The sequence below is a fragment of the Lipotes vexillifer genome, unplaced genomic scaffold (assembly GCF_000442215.2).
Source record: "Lipotes vexillifer unplaced genomic scaffold, Lipotes_vexillifer_v1.1 scaffold1906, whole genome shotgun sequence".
Taxonomy (NCBI): domain Eukaryota; kingdom Metazoa; phylum Chordata; class Mammalia; order Artiodactyla; family Lipotidae; genus Lipotes; species Lipotes vexillifer.
Window position 1 is genome coordinate 58834 of NW_006770807.1, and position 18868 is coordinate 77701.

The 18868-nt window shown below is 40.0% G+C and overlaps 1 protein-coding gene across 1 annotated transcript in view; it reads left to right on the top strand.

Annotated features, from left to right (window-relative positions):
* LOC103079630 (PH and SEC7 domain-containing protein 3-like) overlaps positions 1 to 18868 on the top strand; it is a gene marked incomplete at its 5' end in the record, with an annotated part of 102636 nt that overhangs the window by 50741 nt on the left and 33027 nt on the right. Inside the window, 2 exons of the mRNA XM_007446356.1 lie at positions 11884 to 12041; positions 14936 to 15080. Coding sequence (XP_007446418.1) covers positions 11884 to 12041; positions 14936 to 15080 — 303 coding nt within the window. The remainder of the gene's footprint in view (positions 1 to 11883; positions 12042 to 14935; positions 15081 to 18868) is intronic.

Consider the following 18868-nt stretch of genomic DNA (forward strand, 5'->3'; position numbering starts at 1 on the left):
ACACACACACACACACACACACACACACACACACACACACACACATATATCCTTACAGGGCATTGCTTTGTATCTAATATCTAAGAGAATCATCGTCCGAGATCAGAGCATCCCACCTCACAAAGTTAGGAAGGGGCTGGCAGACTTATTGAACCAACTTACTTGAGTGATCATTCAGCCAGAAATAACAAGGGTTTGTTAATGTGATACAATTTTTAGGATACTTTTTATATTTGAGCTCCACAACTTCATAGGAGGATATAGTTCCCATTTTTTAAATTAAGAAGCTGAGGCTCAGAGGTTGGTTAACCTCCTCGGGATTGTGAAGGGTGGTAGGAGCCATGCTAGTACTTTTTCCATTAGACCATTCTTGTATAAACACTAAAGCTCTATTTTATGACTTTCTTAAATACTAGAAGTTTAAAACAAGTGATTTTGGAGAAATGTGTCTTTTACCACCTCAACCAGATTCAGTTAACTTTTGTCTAATATGAAGCAAGTATACAATAGCTTCTTTCCTACAGGTAACTTCCTGCTTTGGTCAGGACTGATGGTTAACCTGTCTCAGATAGCAGTCTCTTGACTGCAGCCTCTCCTCTATTGGAATATGGGACTATCTCTAATCACCTTCCATAATTAGTGTAACTAACATTTTAAGATTTTCTAATCCAGACCCACTTTCAGATATTCTTCCTTATTGTTCCCAGAAAATGTGGTAAAGGAAATGTCAGCATTTCAATCATTTCATGATTCCCAGATTGGCACTTAAAAGTAACCCCAGCATCTATTATCAGCTGAACTTAGGTTAACAAACTACCATCCTGACACAGAGGACCATCATGGGAAGCAAATCAGTATCTATCCGAATGTATCTATTAGGTTAGGACTCTGGCAGTTTTTCAGAATGCTGTGCACTGCAGATCTGACTGAGAGCAAAATCTAGTCCCTAAAGGAGCATATGCTCTGTCTCAAGAAATCAACAAATAAAAAGCCATTTCAATGCCATTTAGTATGTGCTACCAAGAGGGAAGTGTGCTATGGAAACACTTTGGAAGGACAGTTAGCTGAGCTTCAGGAAGAGCAGAGAAGATCATGGAAGAATTCATGAAGGAAGTGATGTCTACACCTACACTTAAAAGGCAAATGGAAGTCACATGGCGGATTTAGACAGGGAGGAACATGTATGGATGCCCAGCTGTGAGAGACCATAGCACATCCAGGGAGCCGTGGGCTCAGTGGAGCATAAAGGGTATCCAGACCAGACTGCAGAGCCCAGAAAACCAGGCTTAGGTGTTGAGCTCTGAGAGCAGTGTGGGACTGTCAAGCGTTTTTAACGGGGTGTGACATAATCAGATTTATATTTTAGAAAGATCAGTCTGGCAATAGGATGGAGTATGGATTGGGGGTGGTGTCAGTCAGAGACATAGAGACCAGACTAGCTTGACGATGGTAGGGGTCACAGGAAGGGGGAAACACAGTCTGACTGGACAGTTCAGTTTGTGGTGTTGAATTCAAGGTGTCTGTGGAATAATAAATGGGCATGTCCAACAAACAATAATAGATACTCAGATCCGGAGCTGAAAAGGGAACCTGGAGAGTCATCAAAAAAACATGAGAGTAGATGATGTCACTCAGAGGCTGTAGAGTGAGAAGAAGATGCAGGGTAGAACAAGTGGGACACAGACATTTCATATGTGCCCTGTGAGGAATGCAGTATGACCAGACCCAGGGGTACAACGGGGGCCGGCGGAGGGGAGCTGCTACAGACTTCAAGAGATGGCAGAAATGTTCCTTGTTGTAAAGAGGTAAAGTAAGATAGGAATTAGAAAGTCACACTTGAATTCAGCAACAAGGAAATTATTGATAAAGCAGCTCCAGTGGAGTGGTGGGCATGGAAGCCAGATAGAATGAGTTGAAGACACAGGCAGAGAGTATACAGACAGCTGCTTTCAGGAGGCTCCACTCTGATCATTCCCCCACCCCCTGCCTGATATCCCCCTTCCTGTGACTTTTGCAAAGAATGGTTCCCCCATGTCTATCTCATTTCTACTGAACCTCTTTTCTTTCCTGTTATTGATTTCTCTCTCAAGTAAAATAAGTCTTTTTCTCTCTTTCCATCCCTTGGACAGTTTCTGACATTATCCTGAGCTCTTGTTTTGCTTCTCCAGGTTATTCACAGCCTTCCTCATGACCACCTCATTTCCTTTTCTGGCCCCCTCGCTTAATGTTACTTAATCACATTTGCCTCTAACTTTCAAGCAGAAATGAAATCCATAGAGAATTGCAATAGTAATGTCAGAACCATTTACAAAATGTCATCTTGGGAGGAATAAACTTGGTCTCTATCCCCAAAAAGAGCTTGGGCTTACAGTGGTGAGTGAGAGACAAGTCTTAGGCAGTGAATGGCTAGTGACATGATATAAACCAAGGATATGGGTGAGCTGGGAAAGCAACAGTGAAAAGGGAATAGCACTGTGCGGGTAGTGGGCTGCAGTCTCTGAGAACTCTCTTGGGCAGGGCACTGCGAGGCCCCTGCAGTGGAGTGAGTGGCTCTGTTTTCCAGCGGGGCAGGAAAGCACTCCTGACCTTGTTGGGTTCCAGTACTTGCAGTGCCCCTGAGCCCAGGCTTGGGAAATATATTACCTGATGGAGAGTTAATTATTATTATTGGAATATAAAGCCTTTGTGGTAGAGGAGTCTAATATCATTTCAATATAACACAGTTTATATATGCTTTGAAATTTTGAAATTGCTATGGATTGATGATAAAATTATTAAATTTTTGGTGGTGAAGATCCATCATTGTCGACATTCAGATATCAGCTTTATATCCTTTTGTTAACCGAGAGTGAGTCATCTGCTGGCAAATGCTGAGATAAGCCTTTGCTGTCACACAGCTTCAGAAGTTCTCTGTCGGTTTCAGTCAAGGGCTTTGTGTCTGACACTGCTAGTCTCTGCCTTTTTCTTGAAAGTATTTTTTGGTAAGCTTTATGATGGTATTTTTGTTACAGGTCTGGTTGTAACAAAAGTTAACTATGTTATCCTTAAAATAAATTGTCAGGTGATTGATGGAATGGTTAAGAGAGATGGGTGCGGGTGGCTGGTTAGTGCGTGGCCGTGAATTACTTGATGATCGTATTCTCCACGCCAGGCTCTGGAGAATATTCTAATGTCTTTTATCTCTAGAGTGTAGAAAATAGGTATTCAGACCTGAATATATTTGCCTTTACCATGTCTTTCAAATGTTAAAAAATGTTTGTTAGCTAAAAATTTAGTTTCCTGTCATAGTATACTGGGAACTCTATGTCCTCGATGCAAAATCTTCCATTCTTTCCTTCGATTACTGAGATTTGTTCCACCTGCCTATAAGGTTTTTGGATTGGAAGAGGAGTTGTTTGTTTGTTTGTTGCAGTGTTTGAAGTATAGGTGGCAACAGTAGAGTGAGCCTGGACCAGGAAGAAGGAAGTACTGAAGACCAGGCCTCCCAGACTGTGATGATGGCAGCCTGGGCTGATGTGTCAAATACCAAGTGCCAGGAGCTGGCTGATCCTGGCCTGGGCCCCTGATAGCTAAAAGCTTCCCTGTGTTCTCAGGGCATTTGTAGTTCCTTTTGTGAAACTGCTGGCTCTGTGCCCTCTCACACACTGAAGAGACCATGTGGAGCTCTCTCATTCTCCGAAACAATGGAAAGTGCAGAAAACAAAAGTTAACTAGGTTTTGAAGCCTTTGGAGAATAATGATCATATCAAAGTTTTCATTAGTTATAAGTTAAATGAATGACCCAGTTCAGCAGAGTAATGTAGCCATTATACAAGGTATATTTAGGAAGGACATAAGCATAATTTTTTAAGACTATCAATTCATGAAAAAAACATTGCAGCTGGAAACACCTGGTCTCTGGATTTTAAGACACATAGGCAGTGCTCTGAAGGTTTCTGTTTAAAAACACAATTCTCGGGCTTCCCTGGTGGCGCATTGGTTGAGAGTCTGCCTGCCAATGCAGGGGACACTGGTTCGTGCCCCGGTCCGGGAAGATCCCATGCGGCTGGGCCCATGAGCTATGGCCGCTGAGCCTGCGCGTCCGGAGCCTGTGCTCCGCGACGGGTGAGGCCACAACAGTGAGAGGCCCGCGTACCACAAAAGAAAAAGAAAAAGGTGGGGAGGAAATGGGACATAGGAGCGGAAGGTCTGTGGAGGAGGTGAGTACATGAGCACAGCCAGTGAACCTGGGGTCACCTGTGAGTCACCCCGCGGAGAGGGCTGGCACGTGGAGCCCGTGCTCCTGGGCACGGAGGGAGCCCCAGGTGGACCTTCTCAAACAGAGTAACAGGTAGGCCGTTTCTCTAAAAAAAAAAAAAAAAAAAAAACACAATTTTCATTCAGGGGTCTAGCAAACAGAAACTAGTTTATTCCTATGAGTTGTTTTGTTCCCACATGAAGAGGCGCTGCAGTGTTTTGTGGCTTCTTCTAAGTTATTCGAGGGTAAGGTAGGTCCAGAACTCAAACCTCTTTTCCTGTGTGCTACTTGGGTCCCTAGGCAGTGCCTTTCTCTCCCTCTCTGTCTCCCTCTCTCCCTCCGTTCCTTGCAGTAAATATTATACCCATACCAATCATGAGAAAGTCGTAGCAGGCAACATATGAATTAGATACTAACTTGGTCTCCAGGGCTCTAAACTGAGTGGTGGTGGGTGAGTGATGGGCAGACACTTCAAGTGGTCCAGACAGTGCCAAGTGCAGCTTTAACAGACCATTAGTGAACCTGGAACTGAGAGGAAAGCAGGAATAGCCTCCTATCAATCAAAACCCTGATCATTATGTTAGTTAGAAATATGGAAGAAGTATGCAAGGGTGATAAGATGTTTTTTCTGCTTAAAAATGTTAAGAGCTCTTAAGTTTCTTCAGATGCTAAGTCATAGAATCCTGTAAGTCTTTTCCTAAGGGCTACTCATGGCTGTCTGTCTGCCCTAATTCTCTTCCAGTTCAGCTGTGTAATCATTAAAAAGATAGATCCTAGCTTCCTGTTTCACTCACCAGATTTGTCCTAGAAAATGTCCTGTGTCTCACTGAAGTCTGAGGTCTGACTGAGAAAGCATTTCAAGTCTTTCAAGTCCTACTGTGTCCGTAAGTGCTCCCTCCGTATGTGGACCATGACGGGTTCCCGTGCTAACAAGGGAAGTCCTCCGCTACCCGCCCATGTGGCCCATCATCGCAACATGGAAACGGCGCCATGTCCACCATAACCGAACAAACTAATATAAACAAACATAATCCTTTGACTTTAACTGGCTTATTCTTTCTTAATTCTCCTTACAGAAATATAGGACATATTTTTCTGACTTTAAAATTGTTTACCTAACATGAGAAAATTAGTTGAAATGATCCTTTAGGCTCCTTTCAGCTTTAACATTCTGTGAATAAGTGATTTTCAAATATCTGATTATGTGAGTGATGGGCTAAAACATGCCTCCATTGGATTTCCTATTATGTCTTGTTCCCAGATTTATGGGAATACAGTGCACTCTGAGCTCCCTGGTAAAAGAAAAATGAAGCTGAATAATTTTTAGAAAGATACCTAACCAGAAATACTCAGAATTTTTAGAAAAGATAGTCATCAAATTATGAAAAATGCTTTTAATGCCTTTTTTAAAATCAAGAATTAATGGACAGTTTAGGACCCAGTTTATTTTAATTACTGACATTTTTATTAAATCCTCATAGCCTCTTAAGGCTGTCCTCAGTTTTCCCATCTATATTTGCTCAGTGGAAATCAAGACTATTTCAGCTTTGTTTTAAATTGTTTTAATTAGGTATAGCAATTGTGCCTTATACTTGGAGAACTGGAATCTGAGCATTTTTTAATTGACATTGATGAATTTCAGTTTAGATTTGGTCACTTTCCAAATTGGACTTTATATTCACCTGAGGGTACAGATTTTCAGACTTGATGCCAACCAATTATTTGTACATATGTAGATGATCTGTGTGTTATGATCCAACTTCACAAGACATTTAATTAACAAGCTTCTTAAGAAAAAGAAGAAAGCTTTTCATTTCATGCTTTAAATGAATTTAAAATAAATAGCATTGTGAAATCAAATTCTTGGTGCTTATTAGGGTGGTAGAATGCTTTAATGAATCATCCTAGATAAAAAGACGTAGATTGCAGTGAACACAGAGGAGAGTAACATGTTTTTAGGCATCATTTTCACCCTTCATTTGAGAAAATAGATAGTAATTAGGTGTCATAGAGCATTTTCTTTTCTTACGGAAATTCTTGATTGAATTTACCTTGCTCTCTTTTCTCATTTAGTTTGCACAGCCAAGTCTTAGGTTTGAAATGGTTTGATTACAGTAATTTATCCCTTATTTCCTCCTTCCCAATACCGTCATTTAAACACCATCTTCAACTTTAAGTAGTGAAAAATAAAGATGTCAGAATGAACTCCGTAGGATAAAGTCTTTTCTTTTTATTCAACTGTCAACTCTAATTTTTCCAATCTACCCTGAGTTTTCCTCATTTTTTTAATGGACTTGGAGCTACGTTTTCTAGTAGGAATTCAGAATGCCAAACATGTTTTGTTTATATTTTGCCTTTTTGTTTTAATGGTAAAATAATATTACTATCAACTAAAAGAGTGGAAGCCCATGTTAAACTTGAAATTCCTAGACTTTGGTTTTATCCTAATTAAATAGATCTTATCGTCCATTTTTGGCCTGTTCAGTATTTTCCTTCCAATGTTAGGTACCTTAGAGTTTAGGAAACTGTCTTAGAGTCCTCTTCAGAAACCATGGTGCAATTCTTCCAAGTTGATAATTACTGTTCACTTTTACTTAGAGCTATAATAAATGTTGCATTTTAAAATTCTTCACACTTTTAGAGAGGTCTAAGAATGTCATCCTTTAAGCTTGGTTTTAAAGGAAAATAGCAGCAGAGAGAATATGCTCCAAGAATATGTGTAGTTGCTCCAAAGGTCTAAGTCATCCAATATTAATAGCTAAGGATTGGTCTTGGGTTTCTTATTCATCTGCAGCAGTTTGTTAGGCATCATGATATAGGTGGGACTTCAACTGATAAGAGTAGAGTTGACCTTGAACAACACAAGTTTGAGCTGCACAGGTTCACTTGTCAGCAGATTCTTCAATAGTAATGCACTACATACTACATGATTCATAGGAGGTTGAATTCGCTCACGGAGAACTGTGGATACAGAGGAACAGAGGTTAGGGAGGAACTTCATAAATGGAAGGCAGACTATAAGTTATATCTGGATCTTCACTTGCCCCAACCCATGCATTGTTCAAGCGTCAACTGTAGTCGTAATCATCCCAAGACGCATTTATGGGATGAGAAAGGATGAAGGCCAGTGGCAGAACTCACAGCTGACAAACAGGCTAAAGAAGAGATAGCAGAGTCCTGGTCAGAGTATAGGGGAGAAACCAGGAGAGAATTGTAAGGAGAAGCCATGGAAGAATTTCAAGAGTATTGTTGACTTCCTTTAGTGCTATAAGACGAAAACTTAAAAGAATCTATTAAATTTTGCAGTTAGGAGGTCATTGCTGACCTTTGCCAGAGCAGTTTCAATGAAGTGTAGAAATGGACTACAGGTTCCAGTGGGTTAAAGGGTAAACTGGAAATTAATGTATAAAAGTAGTTAAGGTGGACTCCTAACTCATTTTATATAAAGGAAAAAGAGAGGTGACAGCTAGAGGTGACAGCTAGGAGAAAGCAATATTCAGGAGGGACTATTATCTTACAAATAATAGAGAGACCTTGAGGGTATTTATAGGCTGTGGGGAAGAAGCCTGTAGATAATGAATGATTTAAAATATAGTGGAAGGATAATAACCAACGCAATAAGATCCTAGGAAGGGTTGGTGGAGGTTGATCCTGGAGTACAGGATTAGCCTTGAGCAGGACTCCTCTGTGTAAGGAGGAAAGAGGATAAAGGTGGTCACAAAATATGCGTTTACAGGGCATGTAAGCAGAAAGTTTGAAATTTACAAGTTTGACCTTATAAAATACCAGTTCAAACTATATGCTACTAAAAATTATTATTAGGGATTATATCAGCTAACATCTAAGTGCTTACTGTCTGCTGTGAGCATTATTTAGAGTTTTAAAAAAATAGTATCTCATTGAATTTCATCCTACAGCTCTATGAGGAAAGTATTATCACTACTCCTCAGTCAAAGAAAATGAAGTTTAATGAGTTTAAATAACTTGCCTATGGTCATGAAAATTTAAGTACCATAACAGAGCTAGACATTTGAAGAGATGAGTCTAACCCCAGGCACCTGTGCTCTTAACCATCTTTGTCGTGGGTTAGGAGTGTTGAAGAGAATGGTGGACGTTTGGCAGAATGGACCAGAGGGGTTATCGTGGAGGAGTAAAAGCATTGTCGGTCAGCACTGGGTGCAGCCATAGCTGGAGACCATACATCTGGGTGGCACACATCTGCATAGCTGGGTTGGTTGTCTTTAGCAGCTGTCAGCAGTGCAAGTGAGTGATCATATAAGGAGAACTAGGGTGGGATTTTTTTTAGTTCCAGATCAGATAGATGAGAATGTTAGGGCATGGCCGAGCAAAAATTCCTAAATTCTAAGGATAAAAATAAAACCCTATGAGATTCCTGACAGAAAATACAAGAAAAGCAAAAGAGAATCAGACTGGTGTTGGACTTTAGTGAAACTGGAAGCTAGAAGACAGAATAGCATCTGCAGAGTACTGAGTGGAAAAAGACTGCAGCCCAAAGCTCCATACCCAGTTCTCCACCTGAGAAAGAAATCAAGAGACACTTGAAAGTAAGGACTGGAGGACATCACCCACCTGAGAAAAGTACTTGCAAGAAGAGAGAACAACAAAGGGATGAGAAAAGAGACCTCAAGATGGAGAAAATGTAGAAAGTAGGTGAGCAATGAAACATGGACACAATTAAATCTAAAAGAATAAGGAGAGATTCAGGGAATATGTAATGTAAGTGCAAGGTAGGATTTCTTGAAACAGAAAATACATAATACAAGATAATTTTAATAAGATTGCAGAATAAAACATACTAAACTTTATCAAAATTTAGGATTAATGGGAAGGGTAGGGAGGGAAGTGAAGCTATTTTAAAAGTCTTGTTGATACAGAGAAATAGAGCATTTGGTGGGAGAAGAGAGCCTTTTAAGTTTCCATCTTATGTAAGAAAGCACTAACGTGGATAAAGAAGAACATTTTAAAATAATAAATAGCACACAGAACACGGTAGAAAAATACTGTAAGAACATAGAGGAACTGAATCAATAAACTTGAATATAAATACACACTCATCCCTCAGAAAATAACTTTTTTTTTTCTTTTTTTTTTTGCGGTACACAGGCCTCTCACTGTTGTGGCCTCTTCCGTTGTGGAGCACAGGCTCCGGACGCGCAGGCTCAGCGGCCATGGCTCACAGGCGTAGCCGCTCCGCGGCATGTGGGATCTTCCCGGACCGGGGCATGAACCCGTGTCCCCTGCATCGGCAGGCGGACTCTCAACCACTGCACCACCAGGGAAGCCCAGAGAATAACTTTTTTTTTATGTCCATGGAACAATAACAAAAACTAAACAAGTTGTTGGAAAACCTTGAGAAATTAACCTTAGCAAATTTTAAGTAAATAAAATAGATTTTACAGACCACATTCTCTGGTCACAAACCAATAAAATTGGAAATATATAATGATAAATAACTAAAAACTTCAGGTGCTTTAAATTTGAGAAACATTCTTTGACATGACTAAGATTGAAGAAGAGAGATAAAAATAAAACTACAAATCATCTAGAGAACAATGAAAAAATACTCTTCATTCCCAAGCTATGTGTAACCTGTACTCAGAGGAAAAATTATAGTCTTAAATTCTTAATTAAAGAAGAAATATGAAAAATTAAAAACTAATCGTTTTAAATTCAAACAACAAAAAATTAACCAAAAGAAACTAGTGAGAAAGAATTAAGATAAAAACCCAAATTATGGACCTGGAATATCAAAAAATGGTGCATACAAATTTCTAGGCTGATCTCTGTGCAAACTCAAATATCAGGTGTGTTAGAGATCAGTATGTACGGAAATGGACTTAGTGTATAAACTCTCTGAAGACAGTTTTGTCCCTGATCACTTATCCCCACTCCCCATAATTCATCCACCCCAGATTCCTATCTGGAGCTAAGTGGGTAAGCTGAGCTCACGGCCAGCCATGCAGGGCTATATTGCAGTCTAATTCTGAGGCCGGGGGGAATTTGTTGTCATGCTGCCTCTAGCTGATACTCCTGCTCTAATAACAGTTCCCCTGGAAGGAGATCTGTGAAGTTTTGGAATGCTAAATCACTAAGAAAAATCCCATGTAGAAAAGACAAGACCCCAAAACATAGCTAGATTATAGTTTTATGCATTAATGGGAATTGTAGAACAGATACATGTAAATATATTTTATTTATTTTAAGATTTTAAAATAATTCTCCTTTATTCCTCATACTCCTCTGGAAAATGGTTATTGTCGACAGCAGTTCTTAATCTCTGAGGCTTAAGAAAATTGAGCTGTAGCAATCTTAAAGTAGTAATTTTATCATTTAGTATTATAAATTGTGTAATTTTTATATTGCTGTTGGCATTTACTGAGTATCTTAGGTTTTCCCACCTTTGTCTCAGCACTGTCACTGACAGTGATCACTAAGGATCAGCAGCTGCTGTTTATTTCTGACTCACTTTGAATCTATGGCAAGAGTACCTCTGAAGAGCTCAATTTGTGCTGGGGCCACGGGGAAGGGAGGAGGAGGTATGGGAGAGTGTAATTATCATTTTGAAAATTTGTAAAACCAGACTGCGATAACAGAATAGACAATGTCTTCCTTTAGGCTTTTAGTACTAATTAGAAGGTGAGGACTTGTGTGTGTGTGTGTGTGTGTGTGTGTGTGTGTTCTTTACAGAAGAAATGCAAGTTTATTTAGCATCAAGTCTGATAAAATATGGGAAGCGGGGAGAGGAACTTAAACATCTAAAAACTAAAAAACACTTTGTAATGTCTACTATATTGACATTAGTTTTCAGGGCTTTTTTATTCTTATGGACCCAAGGAAACTACTAGATATAATAATAATAATAATATCACATTTGTTTTAAATTCTTATTTTTCTACTAGTTGGGATTTTTGTTTGGAAGGAAGCCATACAAAAGAACCTTTATAAATTCTATGAATTGTGTCTGGATCATGCCCATAGATAAAATTGCATCTATCCACGACACCCTCCTTTTTATGTAATTTTACCCATTTTCCAAATTTATGATAATAGAGCTAAGCTTTCTCCTGATTTAAGATTAAATCGATTTTCCTCTTTTCTTTCAGAGAACAGCTGGAGAAATTGTTTTATTTTACTGTTCATTTTTCTTTTATAATATTTGCCTCAAAAGAAAGTATCAGGAAAATGTAGTATCTTTTGGGCAAACATAGTGGCATGGGTTTTCACCATCAGTACAGTTCTGCTGATGCATCCTGGGGGCTTTTGCATATGTCCTTTAGCTCCTGAAACCAAATCACCCTATTAGACCTAGCTTCATTTCAAGTCACTATAAAACATGTGTGATAGATATTTTGTCTTTGATCTTCCTTAGCTCTTTAATTATTATATACCAGCTTTTTCAAAAGTGCCCCTTTGGTAAATGTGTATTTTCTCATTCTGAGCATACTTTTCAAAGAACAGGATTTTTTATGACATTTATGAAGTAGCAAGGAGTTGTTTCTACCCACCATTCATTTCACTTTTTTCATGCACCTTCATGGATTCTCTAAAATTTTTCTTATAGTCTTAGATTTTAAAAAGAGAAGATGAAGTCTGAACATGTCTGCTTTCTTCGTATCTGCCCACAGGATGAGTATAAGCCAGAGAAGGCCCTGTCGGAAGAGGACCTGAAAAACGCTGTGAGTGTGCACCATGCACTGGCTTCCCGGGCCACGGACTACGAGAAGAAACCCAATGTGCTCAAACTGAAAACTGCTGATTGGAGGGTCTTGCTTTTTCAAGCCCAGTAGGTTTCGCTGGTTGGTTTGGTTTGGTTTTTTAGTTTGCAGAGCACCACTTTACACCGAGAAATAGAATCGGGATCTGCAGGGGAAACTTTTTGAGTTGGAGTCAAAGTCATTAACTGGTTACAGTAGAGAGACAACCATCTAAGAAAACTGGAATACCAAACAGAAACCCTAGGGCAAGCTTTTTGTTTGCTGCAAAGTAGCCCTGTGACCCTTTGCTACCACTTACCACCTCTAGACTGTAATACCCTCATAAATAAAATACAAGGGTGTTAGTATGCAAGTTCTATCACACAGTGAGTAAAATAGACCTGGATTCAGATTACTGTTTCCTAACTCTTTGTCCTAGCATGTAAATTTAACCTCTTTGAACCTCAGCTGGTGGCTAGTGTAGATAATGATAATAATAATGTTAATAATGTTTATTTCTCAGGGTTCTTGTGGAAGCAAATGAGATGAAGCATGTAAAGAGCCTCACACAGTGCCTGGCACACAGAGGCTGTTCAAGAAGTGTAGATTTTCATTTTGCTCTCTCTTCTCTCTCCTTCTGAGCCCTAATAGTTTGTGATTAAACTAGAAGGAAAATATAAAATCATATTGTGGGCAAGGAAATGGGATGGAGTGCCATTTTAATAAGGGGTCTGTGACAGCCTTTAAATTAAAAATGGAACACTCCACGTGGAGAATTCTGGATTTATGAAGTGAGAAACTTTGGATGTTTAGAACTGAGCCTCTAGAACAGGAATTTTAATAGCACACATAGCATCAGTGTCCGTGGCAGGCAGTGTTAATTATTCATGGCATGCCTTTTACAGCCTGAGCTTGACTTCAGAATCACTCTCAACACAGCACTACCAACTGGCTGCATTAGGCACTGGCATTAAATTTGACATCAATAGAGTAAACACAGGTATCTGCAGGCTTGCTGATCAAAACAGTGGAAGACTAGCAGAGGAAATGAGAATAAGAACCAGGTACTCTGGTGATTTGGGGATGCTGAGCTCGCAAAGGCATGAGATGGCTGACATCAGGTGAGGAGGAAGTTGTAAGGAAACCCAAGTCACACAGGAGTTTTTGGTGTGGGAGATGGCTAGCAGCACAAGGGAGCCACAGCCGGATGTGTAATCACAGCCATTAGTCATAAAGGGCCCCCACGTTATTCTGTTCCCCAGCATTATTGTTTTTAAATGTCTAAAATGCTGGATACGGTAACTAAGGAGAGCTAATTACTCCAAGTGGGATTGATGCAGAAATCAGTCGATTGAAATAACGGGTTGGAGAGGCACACGGGTCAGAGAGGCATGCAGGGCATGATGAGGGTGACACCTGGGTGTGGTGTCAGGTTAGGGTGGTAGCTTTCAGAGTATTCAGTACAGGAAATGATTTTTAGATGGGCTGACTTCTTGTCCATCTTTTTATTGATTATATACATGGTAGGTATCTCACCTAGTTCAGGACTATTTCTTCCCTTGATTTATGAGTTCACAAGTGCTGTCAGTGCTGGGCTCTGCAAACATGACATATAAGTTAAAAGTATGATACCGACATCAGGAGATTTCCACACCTTCTCAGGTGGATTTTTTTATGTCCTACTGAGGTATACTGTACATACTTTTAAGTGTACAATGATGTTTAGCAAATTTTCAGAATTATGCAACACACTCCAGTTTTGGAACACTTTCATCACGCCACCCCTATCCCCTGTGCCATTCTCACCCACAGCCCAGACACCACTAGTTTCCTCTTTGTATTGCCCTTTCTGGATTTTCCATATAAATGCAGTCACAGAATACATGGGCTTTTCTTTAACTCAGTATGAAGTTTTGGGGTCATCCATGCTGTAATCTGCCTCAGCACTGCATACCTTTGCTGCTGCGTGGTATTCCACTGTACAGATATAGACCGTGGTTTTGTTTTTGTTTTGTTTTTAATTTTATTTAATTTTATTTATTTTTATTTTTGGTTGCGTTGGGTCTTCGTTGCTGCACACAGGCTTTCTCTAGTTGCGGCGAGCGGGGGCTACTCTTTGTTGCAGTGCACGGGCTTCTCATTGTGGTGGCTTCTCTTGTTGCGGAGCACAGCTCTAGGGGTGCGGGCTTCGGTAGTTGTGGCACGCAGGCTCAGTAGTTGTGGCTCACGGGCTTAGCTGCTCCTTGGCATGTGGGATCTTCCTGGACCAGGGCTCCAACCCATGTCCCCTGCATTGGCAGGCAGATTCTTAATCAGTGCACCACCAGGGAAGCCCTAGACCATGTTTTGTTTATTCATTCACTAGTTGATGGACATTTAGAGTGTTTATCCTTTTTGATGCTTATAAATAGTGCTGCTATGAACATTCACATACAAATCTTTTAGTGCCTATATGTTTTTATTTCCCTTGAGTGTGTACGTAGAAGTAGAATTGCTGGGTTGTATAATAAATTTATAGTTTATAGTTTTTAAGAAACTGTCCAAACTACTTTCCAAAGGGGGTGTATATACCCTTTTACATTCCCTCTATCAGTTTATCCCTCAGTTGCATTTTAAAATCAAATTATGTGATTGGAAGAGATGAGTTAATTTTTAAATTAATTTTTGACCTAGCCTAGTATCAAATAGAAAGTAGAGGGTTTAGTAAATATTTATTGTGAAGTGATTTTGCTTTATTTCCTTCTGTATCCTTGGGGGATAATCATAGCCTTACACTATGATGATTCTAGGTTCCAGGGCCTTTTATTACCATGGTGATTGCTTTTGAAAATGTTAGTCTCCAATGAAGTTTTGTCAGGGATTATTTGTACCAAGAAGAATAAATGATTTTATATGCCATTTTAGATCAGTAATGAGAAATGGGCAAGATGTGATGCACTTAGATACAGAAATACCCTAACATAAATATATCTGTTTCTCATAGGAGTCCAGAGGAAATGCAAGGGTGGATAAACAAAATTAATTGTGTTGCAGCTGTATTTTCTGCACCACCATTTCCAGCAGCCATTGGATCTCAGAAGAAGTTTAGTCGTCCACTTCTGCCCGCCACCACTACAAAATTGTCTCAGGTTAGTCATTTTGATCGTGCTTCGACCTTGGAAAAAAGCACTTTGTAAAATAATCTTCTTAATATTTGTATTTGAATAATACTTCATATTTTGGGGGCAGTGATGAGACCTTGCCCTGGAGGACAGTGTTGTACAAGTGGGGCAAAATGCAGTGTGCTGGCTTTTACACTTCATGTGGGAAGCTGACACAACTGAGTCAAGGTTGGTAGGACACATACTTTGAATTAGTTTCTAAAATTCATATTAGTTTACTACTTAGTCATTCCAGCCTCATTTTTTATTTTTGATTTTGATTTTTGTTTTTACTAACAGTGCATATTTTTTAAATAACTGGCTAATGTTAGACATCATGGCTTGGAAACAAGCTTTTTATTCATTCATTCATTCAACTTTTTATTTTATTGAGCTTTTCCCATATCCCAGACTGTATCTGATGCTGAGTATTTAAAAATATTCCCAGGGATCCACTATTCACAGTGCAGTGGGGCAGAGCCTTCCCTACCTCTCAGGGAGGATCTAAGTGAATCCTGGTGGTTTTCCCAGCTAATCCAGACAAAGCATGCTAGAACTCTCTTCAGATATATTCACATGAGCTGCTCTCCTTTTGTAGGAGTGATCTCTCTAAAGACCACATTTTATTGTGTTCCTTTCTTACTTAAAACTGTGTTCTAAGATATTGCATACAAGCCACGTTTGCCAATTTTAAACCTGTCTGCAGTGCATCTATTGCCACTGATTAGTTAAGGATTTTGGAAGCTACTTTGATGTCTTTGTGAATTTCTTATTGGTGCAATAATAGAAATAGTTTCACCTGGCTTTAATCAACCAAGTCTTGATATTAACTAGCTCCTCTACACATCTGACATCATGAATGGAACATTTATTAATAAATATGTATCATGTGCCTGTTGTACCTCAGAGACTATTTTTGGCACTGGAAATAGGAAGGCAAGTGAAACCCAGGCGGTCTCTGGGATCGAATTGGCAAATATAAACAAGCAAGTAATTGTAACGCAGTTTGATTAGAAGTACATGAAGGATAAGTCCAGAGTACTGTTGGGGTGCAAGTTAGGGCCTGGCCTTGGAGGAAGGAGGAAGTGTGCTAGCTAATACGAAGCTCACAGGATGAGCAGCAGGTAGGTGTGCTGTGGGAAAGAGAATGATCCAGCAGAGGGTCGGAAAGGCCTAGAGGAGAAAGCACTGGGATGTAGGAGGTAACATAAGTTATCAGATGTGACTTGAGTACAGAGTGTTGTGAAAAGGCAAGAAACGTTCCTCTGTGGAGGTAAGCAAATGCCAAATGATGAAAAGTCTTGTTTGTCAGGTGTAGGATTTGGGATGCTTCACTGGTTCCCAGCATCCTTAGGATAAGAGCATAAGCAGGAAATAAATGTGATCAAATCTGTGCTTTAAAAATTATTCTTGTTACAGTAGGAAGAAAGTACTAGAGGAGGAAACTACTAAAGCAGGAAGGCGCTTTCAGTAATGCATGGGAAAACTAAGTTAGTTAAAGAGGAGGTGGGCAGAAGTGGAAGGGTTTGGGGCATGTTGATGGTTCTTAGTGCTCCCTGAAGTGAGGAATAAGGGCTGTCACCTGGGCTTGGACACTGAGGACTGTGGTGTCTGATCTGGCTTTTGGGACCCCATCGTCTCCTGCTTTCCCTCCTGGTGCATCTTCCCAGGGTCCTTTCCTGTGTCCTTTTCCTCTTTCTACCTCCAAATATTGCAATGAGTGCTCAGAAGCAGACCAAAACAGACACTTGAGAAACAATAGTTTTTAAGTTAGTCAAGAAAAAACCCAGGGAGAATGTTATGCCAAGAGAAGGGGGGAAAGATCAGGTACAAACAGGACCAAAAGATCTCCTGAGAATTGGCAGAAGGCGACTGGGTCCTACAGTGAGAGCAGTTTCGGGAGTGATGGTGGAGCGGCCGCGTTGGTCATCCTTAAGGGGGATGGAAGGCAGTGAGGATTTGGAGTGGGGGACGTGTGCGAGTCCTGCCTGAGTTCATAAAGACAAGCTGGCGCTGAGAACAGAGGAGGCATGGTTTCAGTAGAGATTCTTTTGTTTCTGTAAATTCATAATTATTATGAACATGATTTGGATGCTCCCACGTAAGCATTGCTATTCCTGTCTAGTTCATAGACTAACTACCGAAAAAGCTGTTAGGAATAGAAAGGACCGAGCCAGCTCACTTTACAAGGCAGAATGGCATTTAACTTTCAAGGAAAATAAATATTCTAAGAGAAAAGGAAGGTTTTACCTCTTATTGATGACCAGAAAGTATGTTGGCAGACCTCTCCATCTACCCAATTAAAATACGAACTCTTAAAGAAAATGCATTTCCCCACTATAATTTTGGGTACTTGACATAAATAGTAAGCCACATTACATAAGGTAAGAGGAGAGAAAAACAATTGAATAACTAGAGGCAAAAAAATACTTTCAAAAGTTGAGTTTTATTCTATTAATTTCACTAGGAATTTTCCAATCATTATCTTTCAATAGATTGGTCTTTCTCACAACTACTCCTATAAAAGATCTGGGGGGAAAGGTGATCTGAAGTTAAAGAGGAACATGAATAAGTATAGAGCAACATGAGAGCTTTTCCTTATTCTTTCCTCACTGTAGAACCTACATTTCTGTTTATTTTCTACTTTGAAAAATGTGTTACTATCCTACTTATGTATGGGCTGTACATTAGTTAAGTCACTTATATGTGAAAATGAATGTGTTCATCTATTTGTATATTTTTACCACAAGACCATACCACCTTTATCAAGGCAGAATCTCTTATTTTAAACAAATGTCCTACATTGGAATTAAAAATAGAATGCATAACTTTTTTGATATTTTTCCTCATTTTGAACATGGAGGTGCAAAAAATGCATATGTAATGTGATCAAAATGACGGGTTCAAGATTTTAAATACACAAGTAGTAACCTGAAAGAAGCATCCTCTTGTGTCACATAAGATGACCAAACCCTTTCAGGAATTTAATTTCTTTGTAAAAGAATACGATGACTTCCTCCCAGACAAGTAAGTCACTGAGCCTTTGTGGGCCTCAGTTTTCCATCTGGAAGATGAGGGAATTTTCTAGAATGTTTTTAAGATTCTTTCTATCACTAGCTCTGTATTTTTTGCCCAGGTCGTCGTGTTTGTTTACTAAAAATGAAAAATGTGCTTTACCTTTGAGAGTAATAGGACAATTAGAAACGAATATGTAGAACCAAGCACATGATAAAGAACAGGTTAGAAAGAGGGAGAGAGCGTTGGTTTGCACACAGCCTGGTGCAGGTGTTTGGGGTACCCTCCATTTCAGATGGAGACTCTCGGGGCATGTCTTGGCTGGAGTCACAGTGCACCTTCAGTGAACCTGGAAGATGTGTCTGGATGCGCCCACAGGGCCTCCAGTGCCTTGAAGATGAGGCCTCCTCCTTTAGCCCGGGCATTCTCAGTCTCGGCCCTGCTGACCTTTTGGCCTGGGTAGTTCTTTGTTGTGGATTGTAGGATGTTGGGCAGTATCCCCAGCCTCTACGCACTTGATGCCAGTATCATCCCCCTAGTTGTGACAACCAGAAATGTCTCCAGACATTGCCAAATGTCCTGTGGGGCCAGTCCCTGCTGTTGGGAGCCACTGCTCTAGCCTGGCCGTCTTTCCTTTCTCTGCATGCCCACAGCCTGGCTGCAACTCCCCTAAATGCCAGACCACTTGGATAATTTCAGTTTACAAAATAATGTATAATAGTGTGAGTGCCCTGCTGGAAAAAAGTCAAACAGTGTTAGGA